The sequence below is a fragment of the Melospiza melodia genome, chromosome 7 (assembly GCF_035770615.1).
Source record: "Melospiza melodia melodia isolate bMelMel2 chromosome 7, bMelMel2.pri, whole genome shotgun sequence".
Lineage (NCBI taxonomy): Eukaryota > Metazoa > Chordata > Aves > Passeriformes > Passerellidae > Melospiza > Melospiza melodia.
In genome coordinates this window covers 31,268,820-31,285,000 of record NC_086200.1, presented here as the reverse complement: position 1 = coordinate 31,285,000, position 16,181 = coordinate 31,268,820, and the positions used below count along the sequence as shown (strand labels likewise).

The window sequence follows — 16,181 nt, the reverse complement described above, 5'->3', positions numbered from 1 at the left end:
CCCAGAAGTTTGGGAGTTGCCCAGAAAATTGGGATTAATCTCAGAAGTTTCAGGGTTAACCCAGAAATCTGGGAGTTACCCAGAAATTTGGGAGTTCTCCCAGAAATTTGGGATTAATCTCAGAAATTTGGGACTACCCCAGATGTTTCCCAGCCTCTGGAATTGAGCAAGGCCTGAGGGAGGCCCTGGCTCTGCTTTACCACAACTTCCCTATTTTATTTTAAGCATCGTTCCTCTTGCTGCCTCATGTCTTTACTCAACTCTATTTCTTTTATTTCAATGCTTTATATTTGGTTTTTTTTGGTCAGAAAGTTCCAAAACCTTTCTTTGTGTCTGTTTTGGACACAGCAGATCCAATCAGCATTTGCTGATTCCATTGCAAATTGACACAAAATTGACACAAAAAATGCACAAAAACCCCATTTTCCCAGCAGGTTTGGGGCTGTCCCTGAGGCAGTGCCAGCCCAGGGTCCCTCTGATCCTTGCCAGAACCTTCTGGAAATCCTTGTGGAGCAGCTCGGGGCTGTGCTCAGCATTGGGAATAACAAAAGCTTTGTCCAGGCTGTGATGGATGGCTCTGGGTTCTCTCCTTCCTCGCTGATAAAATCCCATTTATCACCAGCAATTCCCTCAGCTTCCCTGGGCTGCTCCAGAGCCCCAATTCCACAGGATTTTGGTTCCGATTCCAGCCATTTCCAGGGGATTTTATTTATTTTTTGGTTGTGTTTCAGAGCAGGGGCACCAACACCTCCCTCTGCAGCCCTGATTAATTCCTTATTAACCTCATTACCCTGATTAATTCCTTATTTTTGTGCTTCCAAAGGGGAAAACCTTGTGCTGCAGAGGTGACGAAGCTGCAGTTTTGTGTCTGGCAGCAGCACTTGGTGCATTTTTGTGCGTTTTGTGTCTGGCAGCAGAATTTTGTGCATTATTTTTGTGTCTGGCAGCAGCTCCATCCCAGCGCCCTCCTGGCTGAGGCCTCGCAAATGAGCGTTTTAATTATTCACAAGGCAGCCAGAGCGTTAATAACGGGATAAATTAATCACACAGGAGAGCGGGATGAGCAGGGAAAAGCTCTTGGAGATTCCCCCTGAGCACAGAGGGGGGATCCAAGGAAAACTTGGAGCTGCTTCCAGAGGGGGAAGGGGCTCCAAAGGAGCTGGAGAGGGTTTGGCATGAGGGGCACAGGGAATGGATCTGGGATTTGGGAATTCCAGGAGCCAGGGAATGGATCTGGGATTTGGGAATTCCAGGGCACAGGGAATGGATCTGGGATGGGAATTTTAGGGCACAGGGAATGGATTTGGGATTTGGGATGGAATTCCAGGGCACAGGGAATGGATTTAAACTGGAAATGGGAATCTGGGTGGGAGGAGCTGAGGCTGCCCTGGACCCCTGGGATGTCCAAGGCCAGGCTGGGACTGGATGAGCCCTGAGCTCCTCCCAACCCAATCCCAATCCCAATGGTTCTGGGATTCTTCCCTCCTCCCCAGCATTGTTTTTTTCCCACATTCAAGAGTTCAGTCCCAATTTTCCCGAAGCTGCAGCAATTCCAGGGCACTCTGGGCCGGGCCCAGCCATGTCACTGCTCCTCCTTTTCCTCCTTCTCCTTTTCCTTCTCCTTCTCCATCTTCCTCCTCCTCCTCTCCGCGCTCTTGTGCAGTTTCCTGCGGAGCTGCAGCTGCCTCCTCCTGTGCAGGCTCTGCTGCAGCTTCTGCCGGCACTCCCTGTTCCTGCTCCGGATCCGTGACAGCTCTGCCCTCCTGCGGGCCTCCTGCTCCGGGTCCTGGGGGACATTGAGGACACCGGGGACATTGGGGACACCCAGATTGGGGACATTGGGGACACCGGGGACAGCTCTGCCCTCCTGCGGGCCTCCTGCTCCGGGTCCTGGGGGACATTGGGGACACTGGGGACATTGGGGACACTGGGGACAGCTCCACCTTCCTGCAGGCCTCCGGCTCCGGGTCCTGAGGGACAGACACCGGGACACTGGGGACACTGGGGACACCGGGACTGGGGACACACCTGGGACACTGGCGATTGGCACACTGGGGACAGGCTCAGGACATTGGGGACACACCCAGGACAGGCCCAGGACACTGGGGACAGGATGATGACAGGCCCAGAGATGTTGGGGACACAGCCAGGACACTGGGGACAGGATGGGGACAGGCCCGGAAGGGAAGGGAAGGCAAAAGGAAGGGAAAAGGAGGAGGGACTGTCCTTCCCCTTCCCTTTCCCACATTTCACCAGCCCATCGAGCAGCAGCTCTCACCTTCCCCTCCAGGATCATCTGTTTCCTCTTATTGATTTCCTTCTTCTCATCAAAATCCATCCCCTCCAGCTCCTGGCAAAGGGAAGAGCAGCAGAGCCACAAACCTCAGCCCTGAGCAGCAAAAAGCCCGGAAAAAACCCAAAAACCACAGGGGGGGAAGAGACCCAAATCCAGCTCCCCCAGGGCCACTCACGATCTCACACTCCCTCCTGGTAACGTTCACTTGGGTCAGGATGTCCAGCACCAGCTGCTCCTCCACCGAGAACTCGGGCAGCTGCAGCTCTGGGGACACGAGGGGACAAAGCCCATGGGTGACAAAGCCAGCAGGTGACAAACCCCACAGGTGACAAACCCCACCGAGAACTCGGGCAGCTGCAGCTCTGGGGACACGAGGGGACAAAGCCCACAGGTGACAAACCCCAAAGGGACAAAGGGACAAACCCCACAGGTGACAAACCCCATAGAGAACTCGGGCAGCTGCAGCTCTGGGGACACGAGGGGACAAAGCCCACGGGTGACAAACCCCACAGGTGACAAACCCCAAACCGTCAGGGGACACCCAGCACAGCCCGGGGGTACCGGTGGGGTTTTCTGTGGTTCAAGGTGGGGTTTTCTGTGGTTCAAGGTGGGGTTTTCTGTGGTTCAAGGTGGGATTGCTGCCCTCGGGGCTCCCCTCTGCATCTCCTGCAGCACTGGGGCTCCAGGAGCTGCTTCCCAAAAAAATATAAGTATAGGGAATGGGGTGCTGAGGAGGGGAATGGGGACCCTGACACATGGAACAGGGAATGTGAACCTGAAGATTGGAATAGAGAATCTGAAGATTGGAATGAGGACTAGGAATGGAATGGCTCCACATCCTTAAAAGCAGAACAGGGAATGTGAACCTGAGGAGTGGAATGGGGAATGTGAAGATGGGAACAGGGAAGGTGAACCCTGTTTTTGAGGAAGCAGCTGCTTTCGTCAAGAACAGCTCCACACAATTTCTGCTCCACCAAGAGCAGCAGGGACACGAGCAGGGTCCTGCCTGAGCCAGCCAGGGACCCCAAACCAGGGAAGGGGAAGGGAAGGGGAAAGGGGAAGGAGGGCCCAGCCCCACTCACTGATCTCCTCCTCGATGGCGTGCACCAGGTGGATGTCGTACTGTGTCACCAGGGTGATGGCCATGCCCTTCCTCCCTGAAAGGGTTAACAACAGGGATGGGACAATCCTGGCAGGCACAGGGGAATGGACCCAGGGCACTCCCAACCCCTCCGTGCCCGGGAGCCACAATGGGAGAGCTCTGCTGGCCCTGAAAATGCCATCAATGATCCCGTCAGAACCAGCAGGGAGCTGTGATCCACCCTCACACACCCAGGGCAGGACCCCAGTGGTGTCTCAGAGGAGGGGGAAAACGAGGATTTTAGGAATTACACGCAAAAATGGAAGGTGTCCCTGCCTGTCCCATCCCTGGAATTGCCCCAGGCCATGCTGGAGCACCTCAGGATTGTTGGAGGTGTCATAAACGAAGGGGAAATGAGGATTTTGGGAATTAAAGACAGAAATGGGAGGTGTCCCTGGAGCTGTGCCACTTTTCCCACCCCAGGCATTGTCCCAGGTTATTCTGGAGCCCTCTGGGATAGTGGGAGGTGTCTTAAAGGAGGGGAAAAATGAGGATTTTGGGAATCAAAGGCAGAAATGGGAGGTGTCCCTGCAACTGTCCCAGGCCATGCTGGAGCACCCTGGGCAGTGCCTGCCTGTCCCAGCCCTGCCCTGCTCCGTTCCTTGGTGCATCCTGAGCATTCTCCTGATGGCTCCCCTCCCTTCCAGGCATGCACACGGTGCCGAGGGTGCTGTGGGGGTGCCCTGTGTCCCCTCCCCGGGCTCTGTGCCCCCATGGTGAGCCCCTGACCTGCCCGTGCCGTGCGTCCCACGCGGTGGATGTAGATCTTGGGCAGCCCGGGGGTGTTGTGGTTGATGACAACCTGCACTGCTGGGATGTCCAAACCTCTGCAATCCAGGGGGAAAAGCACAGCCAGGTGAGGAAAACAGCTTAAATAGCACAGGACTGTCAAACGGCACAGTGCTTGGGGTGGGAGGGACATTAACACACGTTTAGTGCTTGCCTTGCCTTGGGCAGGGACACTGCCACTGTGGCAGGGATCTGCTCAATTCCTGCCTTCTCCAAAAGCCCCAGAATCCCAGGGATAAAGCCTTTGTTGGCTGGTTGGAGGAGAAATTCCTTCCTCATAACAATTCCCTAATTCCTTCTTCAGGGTTCAACAATCCCCTGCTCCCTTGGAGCAGCCCCAGGAGCCCCTCAGGACCCCCCAGCCATCCCTGGGCAGAGCCTCAGCACCCCCAGGCCCCAAACCCAGCTCAGCCAGGCTGGGAAGAGCCTGTCCCACACAAATCTGGGGTATTTGAGGGTCTGCTCTGGCTAAACCCAGCCTGAGTGAACAAACCCAGGGGGGAGAGCTCTGGCTTTACCTGGCAGCCACGTCTGTGGCGATGAGGATCTTGAAGATGCTGGACTTGAACTTGGCCAGAGCTGCAAATCTCTGCTTCTGTGAGGGGAACATTCCAGGTGAGGGCTGGGAGGAGATGCCAGGCGGGAGCAGCCCCTGGCAGGGCCCTGCTGCCCTCACCTGCTTCATCATGGAGTGCAGGGCCACGGAGGGGAAGCTGAACTTCCTCAGCATCATGTTCAGCACCTGGCAGTCCCTGCAGGGGAGGGAACATCAGGAAAATCCTCAGGAGGCACCAGGGGATGGAGCAGGACGGGGCTGGGACAGGCAGGGACTGGGACAATCCCTGGGACACTTCACATTTCTGGGTGTAATTCCCAAAATCCTCATTTTTCCCCTCCTTTAAGACATCTCCCACTATCCCAGAGTGCTCCAGCATGGCCTGGGACAATTCCTGGGGTGGGAAAACTGGGACAGGGAGGAGAAAAGGAGGAGGCAAAGGGAGAAGGAAAAGGAGGAAGGAAAGGAGCAGGGAAAGGGAGCAGGTAAAGGAGGAAGGAAAAGGAGCAGGTAAAGGAGGAAGGAAAGGGAGCAAGAAAAGGAGCAGGAAAAGGGAACAGGAAAAGGAGCAGGCTCTCACTTGCAGGTCTTGGTGAAGATGATGATGGCCCAGTCCTCGTGCTGGTCCTGGAAGCTCTGCACCAGGTGCACCAGGTAGGCATCCTTGAGCGCCTCGGGCACCAGCAGGTACCTCTGCTCCAGCCCCTCCACTGTCCTCACCCTGCAGGGACAGGGACAGGGAAATGAGGCTGGAAAAGCCCCCCAGGATCACCCACGGCACCCCCAGCCCTGCCCTGGACTGCCCTTTCCACGAGGAAATTCCTGCCGAGGTCCCACCTGGGGCTGCTCCCTCCTGTCCTGGTGTCCCTGGGACCCTGCTGGTGTCCCCTCCTTTTGGGGACCTGTGGGCATCGGGAACGTCCCCCTGATCTGATCCTGCTCTGCTCCAGGCTGGGCCCCTTCCCAGCTCCTCAGGAATTCTCCAGCCCCATCCCTGAGATTTTCCAGCCCTTTCCCAGCCCCTTCAGGAATTCCCAACTCCCTCAAGAGCTCTCCGATGCCTTTCTCATCTCTCTCAAGAATTCTCCAGCCCTTTCCCAGAGATTGTTCAGCTCTTTCCCAGCCCCCCTCACCTCAGGAACTCTCCAGCCCTCCCCCAGCTCTCTCAGGAATTCTCCATCCCCTCCACGTCCTTCTCCCAACAGCCCCAAATCCCTGGCAGCGCCTCAGCAGTGCCAGCAGAAGGAGCCAAGCCCCGGGCAAACAGGGGGACCCCGGGCACTCACGGGGCCGAGGCCTCCCAGAAGAAGGGGCTGTTGGCAGCCAGGCCCCGCAGCTGGCACAGGGTGCCCGTCAGGGTGGCGCTGAACAGCAGCGTCTGGCGGCGCGCGGGCACCGCGCCCAGGATCAGCTCCAGGTCCGCGCTGAAATCGGCGCTGCCCTGCTCCAGCAGGCGGTCAGCCTCGTCCAGAACCTGGGCACGGCACCCTCAGAGGGTGGGAATGCCAGGGAGCCACCGGGGAAACCCTGGGAGCCCAGGGTGCACAGGGAACCCCGCAGGGAATGCACCAGGGAACCCAGGAAACGGGCCCAGGGATGGAGGGAACCCCTCGGGATTGCCAGGAACCCAGCCAGGGAACCCAGCAGGGAAACCCAAGGAATTCTCCCATGAAACCCCTCAGGATTGCCAGGAACCCAGCCAGGGAACCCCTCGGGACAACCAGGAACGCCCCCAAGGATGAAGGGAACCCCTCGGGATACCCAGGAACGGCCCCAAGGATGAAGGGAACCCCTCAGGATTGCCAGGAATGCCCCCAAGGATGAAGGGAACCCCTCAGGATTCCCGGGAATGCCCCCAAGGATGAAGGGAACCCCTCAGGATTGCCAGGAATGCCCCCAAGGATGAAGGGAACCCCTCGGGATACCCAGGAACACCCCTAAGGATGAAGGGAACCCCTCGGGATACCCAGGAACACCCCTAAGGATGAAGGGAACCCCTCGGGATTCCTGGGAATGCCCCCAAGGATGAAGGGAACCCTCAGGATTGCCAGGAATGCCCCCAAGGATGAAGGGAACCCCTCAGGATTCCCGGGAATGTCCCCAAGGATGAAGGGAACCCCTCGGGATACCCAGGAACCCAGCCAGGGAACCCCTCAGGATTCCTGGGAATGCCCCCAAGGATGAAGGGAACCCCTCAGGATTCCCAGGAACGCCCCCAAGGATGAAGGGAACCCCTCGGGATTCCTGGGAATGCCCCCAAGGATGAAGGGAACCCCTCAGGATTGCCAGGAATGCCCCCAAGGATGAAGGGAACCCCTCAGGATTGCCAGGAATGCCCCCAAGGATGAAGGGAACCCCTCGGGATTCCTGGGAATGCCCCCAAGGATGAAGGGAACCCCTCGGGATTCCTGGGAATCGCCCCAGGCGGATTTGGGGCTCACCAGGAACTGGAGCTTGCTGAGGCTGAAGGTGCTGGAGCTGCGCAGGTGGTCGGCCAGGCGCCCGGGGGTGGCCACGACCACGTGGGGCCTGCGGGACAGGGCCAGGGCCTGCGACACCATGTCTGGGACGGACAGACAGACAGACAGGGAATGGGAATGTGAGCCAGGGCCTGCGACACCATGGCTGGGACGGACGGACAGACAGACAATGGGAATGGGCTGGGAATGACAGGATCACTGGGAATGGGAACAGTGGGAGCACTGGGAACGGGGCAGGACCCCCAGTGCCCCCCATACTCACCGAGCCCCCCCACCACCACGCAGTCCTTGAGCCCCAGGGGTTTGCCCAGCACCCGGAACTGCTCTGCGATCTGGTACGCCAGCTCCCTGCACGGGGAGGGGAGAGCGGGTCAGCGGCACCGGGGGGTCCCCAGAACTCCCCAGGGCTCCCCGGGACCCTCCCCAGTCCTGCCCCGGGGCTCTCTCTGGCTCCCCCCGGTTCCCCGGGACCCCCCAAGCTCTCCTCGGTTCCCCCAGGACTCCCCCCAGAGCTGCCCCCGGGTCCCCCCGCGGTGCCGGTACCGGGTGGGGGTGAGCACGAGGCAGAAGATGCCGTACGGGTCCTGGGCCAGCACGTGCAGCACCGGCAGCACGAACGCCGCCGTCTTCCCGCTGCCCGTCTGCGCACAGGCCAGGCAGTCCCGGCCTGCGGGGAAACGGGGAGTCAGCGGGAACGGAGAACGGGAAACGGGAACCGGGAACGGGAGGGAGAAAGGGCAACGGGAACGGGACCAGGGAACGGGGAATGGGAACGGGACCGAGAACTGGGAGGGGAACGGCCGGACCGGGACCGAGGAAAGGGGCACAGGGGGAGAACAGCCGAGCCCGAAGGAGTGATGGGGACCCTGAGGGACCGGTCCCGGGGGTGGGATGGGGACCGGGAGCGGCGTTCCCGGGAAGGACCGGAGCCCGGCCATGGCCGTTCCCGGTCGCGGCCCGCACTCCCGCGGCGCTCACCCTGCAGCACGGCCGGGATGCAGGCGGCCTGCACGGGCGTGGGCCGGAGCAGCCCCACCTGCCGGGCCTGCTCCGCCAGCCACGGCGCCAGCCCGAGCGCACGGAACTCCGCCATGCCGCGCTCCGCCGCTTCCGCGCGTTCTGATGGCGTCACCGCTGTGCGCCCCGCTCATTGGCCGGCTGGCTCTGACCCCGCCCACGCGCCGCGCCGCGCGCCCCGATGGCGTCAGTGCCATTCTCACCATTCATTGGCCGGCTCTCTAACCCCGCCCTGATGGCGTCATCGCCGCGCGCACAGCTCATTGGCTGGCTCGCTCTAACCCCGCCCCAATGCGTCTAAGCCGTGTTCATCGTTCATTGGTCGACTCTCTCTAACCCCGCCCCCATGGCGTCACAGCAGCGCACTCCGCTCATTGGCCGTCTCGCCCTGACCCCGCCTATACGTCGCTTTTTGCTGACGTCTCCCCCCTCCTCGCGTTGCTATTGGCGGTTCCCATGGCGACGGCGGCTCCCGGCAGCCCGCGCGGCGCGGGCGCTTCCGGGTTCGTGTCTGCGGCGATGGCGGCCGGGACGGGCGCGGCCCCGGCGGGGGAGGCGGACGAGCTGTTCGACCTCCGCAACAACTTCTACATCGGCGCCTTCCAGGCCGCCATCAACGAGGCCCAGCGCGCCAAGGTCCGGGCCCGCCGCGGCTCCCGGGACGGGGGCTGGTTTGTGTGGGGCTGTTTGTGTGGGGTGGTTTTCTGAGGGGGTTTGTGTGGGGCTGTTTTGTGTGGGGCTGTTTTGGGGTCCCCACAGCCCTGAGGATTCCCCATTTCCCTTCCAGCCCAGCAGCCCCCAGCAGGAGGCCGAGCGGGACGTGTTCCTGTTCCGATCCTACATCGCCCAGGTGAGCCTGGGAGGGGCAGAGCCCCGGGATTCCCAAATCCATTCCCTGGGCCCTGGGATCCCATCCCAAATCCCTTCCCTGGGTCCTGTCCCTGCAGATCCTTCAGAGTTCTGCTCAAACCCCAACCTCCCTTCTTTCCCTTCCCTCCTGCTTTTTTGGATTTTCCTTCTTTTCCTGCTCTCCCTGCCCTTCCTTCTTTTCCTTGTTGTTTTCCTTGTTGTTTTCCTTGTTGTTTTCCTTGTTGTTTTCCTTGTTGTTTTCCTTGTTGTTTTCCTTGTTGTTTTCCTTGTTTTTTCTTTGTTTTGTCCTTGTTCTTTTCCTTGTCTTTTCCTTTTTTTTTTTTTCCTCTTTTTGCCTTGGTTTTTTCCTTGGTTTTTTTCTCTTTTTTTCCCCTTTTTTTCCCTTTTTTTTTCCCTCTCTTTTTTCCCCTTCCCCCCCCCCTTTTTTTTTTCCTTTTCTTTCTTTCCCCCCCTTCTTTTCCCTTTCTCTCCCCTTTTTCCCTCGCCCTGTCCCCCCTTCCCGGTTCCTGTGTTTCAGAGGAAGTTTGGGGTGGTTCTGGACGAGCTGCAGGGCAGCCCCAGCCCCGAGCTGCAGTCTGTCAGGATGTTTGCTCAGTTCCTGGCCAGCGACAGCCAGAGCCAGAGGTGAGCCGGGGGGGATTTGGGGGGTCCCAGCCCTTCCCGGGGGGATTTGGGGTGGCAGCAAAGCTGGAATGGACACAGTTCCTGCAGTCCCAGGGGGTTCTGGGGGGGTTTGATGTCCAGGGGTCCCTGCCAGGGTGCTCCAGCCTGGCTTTGGGCACTGCCGAGGATGGAGCAGCCACAGCTTCTCCTCTTTTATCCCCTTTTTTTCCCCCATTTTTTCCCCTTCCCCCCCCCATTTTTCCCCCCCTTTCTCCCCCATTTTCTTCCTCATTTTATCCCATTCCTCCCACCACCATTTTCTCCCTTTTTCCTCTCTCTTTTTCTCCCCCATCCTTCCCCTTTTTCCCTCCTATTTTCTCCCCATTTCCCCCCCCCCATTTTCCCCCATTTCTTCCCCATTTTATCCCATTCCCCCCCCCCATTTTCTCCCCCTCATTCTTCCCTGTTTTCTCCCAATTTCCCCCCATTTTCTCGCCCATTCTATCCCATTCCCCTCCCATCATTTTCTCCCCCATACCCACCCTATTTTCCCTTGTCCCCCCCCCAGGGACTCCATCGTGGCAGAGCTGGACAAGAAGATGGCCAAGAGCGTGGACGTGGCCAACAGCACCTTCCTGCTGATGGCAGCGTCCATCTACTGCCACCAGCAGGACCCCGACGCTGCCCTGAGGGCCCTGCACCAGGGGGACAGCCTGGAATGGTGAGGGGACCCCAAAAACGGGGTCAGATCCTCCCCAAAACCAGCCTGGAATGGTGAGGGGACCCCAAAAATGGGGTCACATCCTCCCCAGAAACCTGGGGGGACAGCCTGGAATGGTGAGGGCATCCCAAAATGGGGTCACAGGCTCAGAGTTTGGGTCGGGAGGGACCCTCAGGACCACCCCAGGTGGGGTTTGGGGTGACTGCAGCTGGCTCAGCCCCTGTGCTCTGTCCCTGCAGCCTGGCCATGATGATCCAGATCCTGCTGAAGCTCGACAGGCTCGACCTGGCCAGGTGGGACTGGGCTTTCTCTTTTTCCTTTTTCATTTCCTTTTTTCCCTTTTCCCCTTTTTCCCCTTTTTCCCTTCTCCGTTCCCATTTCCAGGAGCCAAACCAGGCCTCTCCTGGTGCAATAAACCCCAGAAACCTTGAGGAGAAAACCCCAGATTTGTTGGATTTTGTGCTGAGATCCCTTTTCCTTTGTGGTTGCCACCCGTCCTGCAGGAAGGAGCTGAAGAAGATGCAGGAGCAGGATGAGGACGCCACCCTGACCCAGCTGGCCACAGCCTGGGTCAACCTGGCCCTGGTGGGTACCCAGGGGGAGCCAGATGGACCCAAAATATCCCCAAAATATCCCCAGAACAGCCCCAAAACAGCCCCAGTTCCCCAGGGAGCTGCTCTGCTGCCCCATCCAGGCTCCAGGACGCAGAATGTCCCCAAAGGGGTTTGGGAATGAGGCAAAACCACCGAGTTTGGGGGTGACCCCGAGCGTGGAAATCAGGAATTCCCAGCCCAGAAACTACCTTGAGGATGGAAAGGGGGAGTTCTCATGGCCCTGAGGCTGTAAATCAGGATTCCCCAGCCCAGAAGTGACCCCAAGGATGGAGATCTGGAAGTCCCATGGCCCTGAGGATGTAAATAAAGATTCCCCAGCCCAGAAGTGATCCTGTCTGTAAATCAGGAATTCCCACGACCCCTGTGGCTGTAAACGAGGGTTCCCCAGGCCCGGGGTGACCCCGTCTGTGTGTCTGTCCGCGTGTCTGTCCCGTCCCAGGGCGGGGAGAAGCTGCAGGACGCCTTCTACACCTTCCAGGAGCTGGCAGACAGGTACAGCCCCTCGCTGCTGCTGCTCAACGGGCAGGCGGCCGCCGCCATGGCCCAGGGCCGCTGGGACGAGGCCGAGGGGCTGCTCCAGGAGGCCCTCGACAAGGTAGGGACCCACGGGGGGCCCTGGGGACGGGGACAGAGCCACAGGGACGGGGACAGGGACACAGGGACAGGGACACAGGGACGGGGACAGAGCCACGGGGACAGGGACAGAGCCACGGGGACGGGGACAGAGCCACGGGGACGGGGACAGGGACACAGGGACAGGGACACAGGGACAGGGACACAGGGATGGGGACAGAGCCACAGGGACAGGGACAGCCCCACAGGGACAGAGCCACAGGGACAGGGACAGAGAGTTCCCACAGGGACAGGGACAGCCCCAGAGAGTCCCTGATGCACAAGGGACAGCCCCAGAGGGACAGGGCACAGCACAAAGAGTCCCCAGATGGACAAGGCAGACCCCAAACTCTCAGGTGGACGAGGGACACCCTAAAGAGTTCCCTGATGGACCAGGGACAGCCCCAAATCCCCAAATGGACAAAGTACAGCCCCAAAGTCCCACAGGGACAAGGGACAGCCCCAAAGTCCCAGGAGTTTTCCTGCTCAAATCCACAGCAATGGCAATTTATGGATCCACTTCGCTGTGCTTGGGCTTGCAGACTGGTTTGGTTTATTTTATTTTATTTCTTTTTGGTGTTTTATTTTATTTCACGTTTATAGTATTTTATTTTATATTTTGTGTATTGTATTGTGTTTTATTAAATTTTATTGGTTATTTATTTTTATTATTTTTATTTTAGTATTTTATATTTTATTTCAAATTTCTAATATTTTATTTTGTTGGTTATTTTGTTGGTTATTTTATTTTGTTGGTTATTTTGTTGGTTATTTTATTTTATTTTATTTTATTTTATTTTATTTTGTTTTATTTTTATTTTATTTTATTTTATTTTATTTTATTTTATTTTTCCACCCATTCCATTCCACCTGCACGATCCCAGGTGGGTCCCAGCCCTGGGGCAGGCAGGGATTTCCCTGGGGATCCCACCCCAGAGTCCCCAAATCCCTGCCAGGGATCCCCCAGCCCCTTTTGCTGTGATAATCCCATTTTTGCAGGACAGTGGGCACCCTGAGACGCTGCTGAACCTGGTGGTGCTGTCCCAGCACCTGGGCAAAGCCCCCGAGGTGAGACCTGGGGGAAACGGGCTCGTTTTGGGCTCATTTTGGAAATAAACGGGATAATTTTGGGGATAAATGGGGTCCTTTTGGGCTCATTTTGGGATAAATGGGGTCATTTGGCGATAAATGGGGTAATTTTGGGGATAAAAGAGGTAATTTGGGGCTCATTTTGGGGATAAATGGGGTCATTTTGGGGATAAATGGGATCATGTTGGGGATAAATGGGGTCATTTTGGGGATAAAAGAGATAATTTGGGGCTCATTTTGGAAATAAATGGGATTATTTTGGGGATAAATGGGGTCATTTTTGGCTCATTTTGGGGATAAATGGGGTCATTTTGGGGGTAAATGGGGTCATTTTGGGGGTAAATGGGGTCATTTGGGGATAAATGGGATTATTCTGGAATAATTTTGGGAATAAATGGGATCATTTTAGGACCATTTTGGGATGGGCAGCTCACAGGGAACTGTTTGAGGTTTTGGGGAATTTAGCTTTTCCCATGGAATTTAATGTTCTTTGAGGTCCCTTCCAACCCAAACCACTCCAGAACTCCAGAATTCCTCATTATTGAGGAAAAAACCTGGATAGGAGAAACATTTGGAGTTCCAGGTTCAGCTCTTCCTGAATTTTAATTTTTTAACTTGGAGCCACCACAGAAAGTTGATTTTTTGAAGTGTTTTATTCTTTATTTCAAGTGTGTGCATGGTTTAAACTGGGACAGTGAGAAAATCAGGATTTTGGGTGTAAAAAACCCACATTGAGGTGGGATTTGTGCCACTCTGCCATCCCAAAATTGAATTTTTTTGTCCCCCCCAGGTCACCAATCGTTACCTGTCCCAGCTGAAGGATGCTCACAAAAACCATCCCTTCATCCAGGAGTACCAGGCCAAGGTAGGGGATGGCAGAAAATAGAAATAATAACAGAAATAAAGCAAATAAATTGAATTTTCCCCCGGTCTGATGGAGCCAGGGGAATTAAATCCCAGAGGGCAGCTCAGTCTCGTTCAGTTTTCCCTTTTGGGAATCCCAAGGCTGGAGGAAAAGCTCTGAGATGCAGATTTTTAATCTAGGTGGAAATTTGGGCTCAAAACAGGAAAAAAATGGGAGGGGGAATTTGGGGAGAGGGGAAGGGAAAAGCAGCAAAAGACAAAAAAAGGGGATAAATGGGATTTGCTGTTAATTTAGTGTGAATTGGAATGAGATAAATTGGAATTAATTTAGTTTTAGGGAGCTGGTTGTGGCGGGTTCAGCTAGAGGAGAGATAATCAATGTAAATTGGAGGGGGATTGATTGGTAATCATTATTCAATGATTAATTAATGATTAATTAATTCCATTTATTTTTGGCTGTGGTTGCAGGAGAACGACTTTGACCGCCTGGCCCTGCAGTATGCACCCAGTGCCTGAGCCTGGCACCCAAAAAATCCCTTTGGGACCCAAAAAATCCCTTTTGGAACCCAGAAATCCCCTTTGGGACCCCAAAAATCCCTTCTGGGTCCTGCTGGGAGGGTGGGGAGGGGAAATTCCAGCATCTCCAGGATCCATCCCAAATTCTGCATCATCTCCTGCCCTTCTGACAATTCCTTTGGGATGAAAGCCCCTGGCGAGAGGGAAAACCCCAAAATAATAAAGAAATGAAAATAATAAAAATAAAAATAAATAAAAATAATTTTCTTGTAATAGGCTCAGGCTGAGTCTGGTGTCCTTCCTGCAGTGTCCTTGTCACCAACCCCTGCTGGCTCCAACCTGGATTTTTTAGGATTTGTTGTGGCAGAAATCCCCAAGGGAATTTCCCCAATCCCTGCAGGGTCCAACCTGGATTTTTTTAGGATTTTTTAGGAATTTTAGGTTTGTGTTTTTTTTTTTTAATTATGGCCCCTTCCCCATGGGAATTTCCCCCAATCCCAGCCAGATCCAACCTGGATTTTTAGGGATTATTTTGGCAGAGATTCCCATGGGAATTTCCACAATCCAAACCAGATCCAACCTGGATTTTTAGGGATTATTTTGGCAGAAATCCTCATGGGAATTTCCCCAATCCAGACCAAATCCATCTTGGATTTTTTAGGGATTACTGTGGCAGAGATCCCCACTGGAATATCCCCTATCCGTGCAGGGTCCAACCTGGATTTTTTTAGGATTTTTTAGGAATTTTATGATTTTTTTTTTATTATTTTTTAGGATTTATGGCCCCTTCCCCATGGGATTTCCCCCAGTCCCAGCCAGATCCCACCTGGATTTTTAGGGATTATTTTCGCATAAATCTCCCTGGGAATTTCCCCTTATCCCTGCTGGGTTTTTAGGATTTCTGCCCCCTCCCCACGGGAATGTCCCCGAGTTTGGGCAGTTTTGGTTTCCTGGGTGCCCCGGTGGCACTGAAAGGTCCCTTTGTGCCCTGGCGTCCCCTCAGTGTCCCCTCGGTGTCCCCTCGGTGTCCCCTCAATGTCCCTTTGTGCCGCTCTGAAAGGGCCCAGTGTGCTCGGGAATTCCTGCCGAGCCTCGGGGACACCGCGGCCATTGTGCCATGATGGGAGATTTGCATAATTTATATTCTGTATTTGCACAGTTTTATTTTAGATTTACATCGTTTGTGTTCTCTATTTGTATCGGTTTTATTTTATATTTATATAGTTTTATTTTAGATTTACATCGTTTGTACTCTCTATTTGTATCGGTTTTATTTTATATTTATGTAGTTTTATTTTAGATTTACATCGTTTGTACTCTCTATTTATATCGTTTTTATTCAATATTATTTTTATTTTATATTTTTATATAATTTTTATTTTATATTTTCATAATTTTATTTCATATTGATATAGTTTTTCCTTTCCCTGGCAGCTCCAGGGGTGCCTGTGATGATGAGGATGAGGATGATGATGATGGTGGTGATGATGATGATGATGATGGTGGTGATGATGATGATGGAGTTCATTCAGGTCTTTTCATCAGGGGTGACCTTTGAGAGGAAGTTTGATTTTTAAGATGAATTTTGTTTTTCCAGACCCATTTTCAGAGTGAATTTTATTATTCCAGGCCCATCTTAAAGGTGAATTTTATTATTCCAAACCCATTTTCAGGGTGAATTTTATGATTCCAGATCCACTTACAAGGTGAATTTTATTATTCATCTTCAAGGTGAATTTCATTATTCCAGACCCATCTTTAAGGTGAATTTTATGACTCCAGACCCATTTTCAGGGTGAATTTCATTATTCCAGACCCATTTTCAAGGTGAATTTTGTATTTCAGACCCTTGAGCTGCAGCAGTGCCCCAACCCGAGCTGTGGGAAATTCGGGCACGTCCAGAGGGTGAGGAGGGAAAGGCTCCGAGGTTTCCTCTGAGCTTTGTGCCTGGAGAAATGAATTTATTTTCTTTGCACATCCGAGGAAACAGCGCTGCAGGGGGAAGGCTCTGGC

The 16,181-nt window shown here is 54.8% G+C and overlaps 2 protein-coding genes across 3 annotated transcripts; one reads left to right on the top strand and one right to left on the bottom strand.

Moving 5' to 3' along the window:
* Positions 1–247: 247 nt before the first annotated feature.
* DDX49 (DEAD-box helicase 49) lies at positions 248–8,355 on the bottom strand. The gene is made up of 13 exons (XM_063161216.1): positions 8,241–8,355; positions 7,806–7,929; positions 7,525–7,610; positions 7,224–7,345; positions 6,069–6,256; positions 5,363–5,503; positions 4,903–4,978; positions 4,745–4,821; positions 4,167–4,264; positions 3,379–3,453; positions 2,472–2,560; positions 2,279–2,350; positions 248–1,786 (listed from the first exon to the last, which is right to left on the bottom strand). The coding sequence occupies exons 1-13, from the start codon at positions 8,353–8,355 to the stop codon at positions 1,583–1,585; spliced, it is 1,467 nt and encodes a 488-aa protein (XP_063017286.1). The 3' UTR covers positions 248–1,582.
* Positions 8,356–8,768: 413 nt separating this feature from the next.
* Positions 8,769–14,441, top strand: COPE (COPI coat complex subunit epsilon). Of its 2 annotated transcripts, none has more exons than XM_063161215.1 (10): positions 8,769–8,915; positions 9,067–9,129; positions 9,667–9,773; positions 10,321–10,473; positions 10,713–10,766; positions 10,977–11,058; positions 11,566–11,682; positions 12,699–12,767; positions 13,579–13,653; positions 14,121–14,441. In XM_063161215.1, the coding sequence occupies exons 1-10, from the start codon at positions 8,799–8,801 to the stop codon at positions 14,166–14,168; spliced, it is 885 nt and encodes a 294-aa protein (XP_063017285.1). In that variant the 5' UTR covers positions 8,769–8,798; the 3' UTR covers positions 14,169–14,441. The 2 variants fall into 2 exon arrangements, with proteins under 2 accessions (XP_063017285.1, XP_063017284.1); XM_063161214.1 differs by having other exon boundaries at positions 11,527–11,682.
* The last annotated feature ends 1,740 nt before the right edge of the window (positions 14,442–16,181 follow it).

What these genes read in the sequence shown, in the direction of transcription:
- DDX49 (XM_063161216.1), bottom strand. Translation starts at nt 8,355, where the DNA reads ATGGCGGAGTTCCGTGCGCTCGGGCTGGCGCCGTGGCTGGCGGAGCAG. An exon ending in CCAGGAGGGAGTGTGAGATC is followed by an intron (nt 2,351 to 2,471) that starts GTGAGTGGCCCT and finishes TCCCTTTGCCAG; the next exon opens with GAGCTGGAGGGGATGGATTT. An exon ending in AGATGATCCTGGAGGGGAAG is followed by an intron (nt 1,787 to 2,278) that starts GTGAGAGCTGCT and finishes AATGTCCCCCAG; the next exon opens with GACCCGGAGCAGGAGGCCCG.
- COPE (XM_063161214.1), top strand. Translation starts at nt 8,799, where the DNA reads ATGGCGGCCGGGACGGGCGCGGCCCCGGCGGGGGAGGCGGACGAGCTG. An exon ending in ACGAGGCCCAGCGCGCCAAG is followed by an intron (nt 8,916 to 9,066) that starts GTCCGGGCCCGC and finishes TTTCCCTTCCAG; the next exon opens with CCCAGCAGCCCCCAGCAGGA. An exon ending in CCTGGGTCAACCTGGCCCTG is followed by an intron (nt 11,059 to 11,526) that starts GTGGGTACCCAG and finishes GTCCCGTCCCAG; the next exon opens with GGCGGGGAGAAGCTGCAGGA.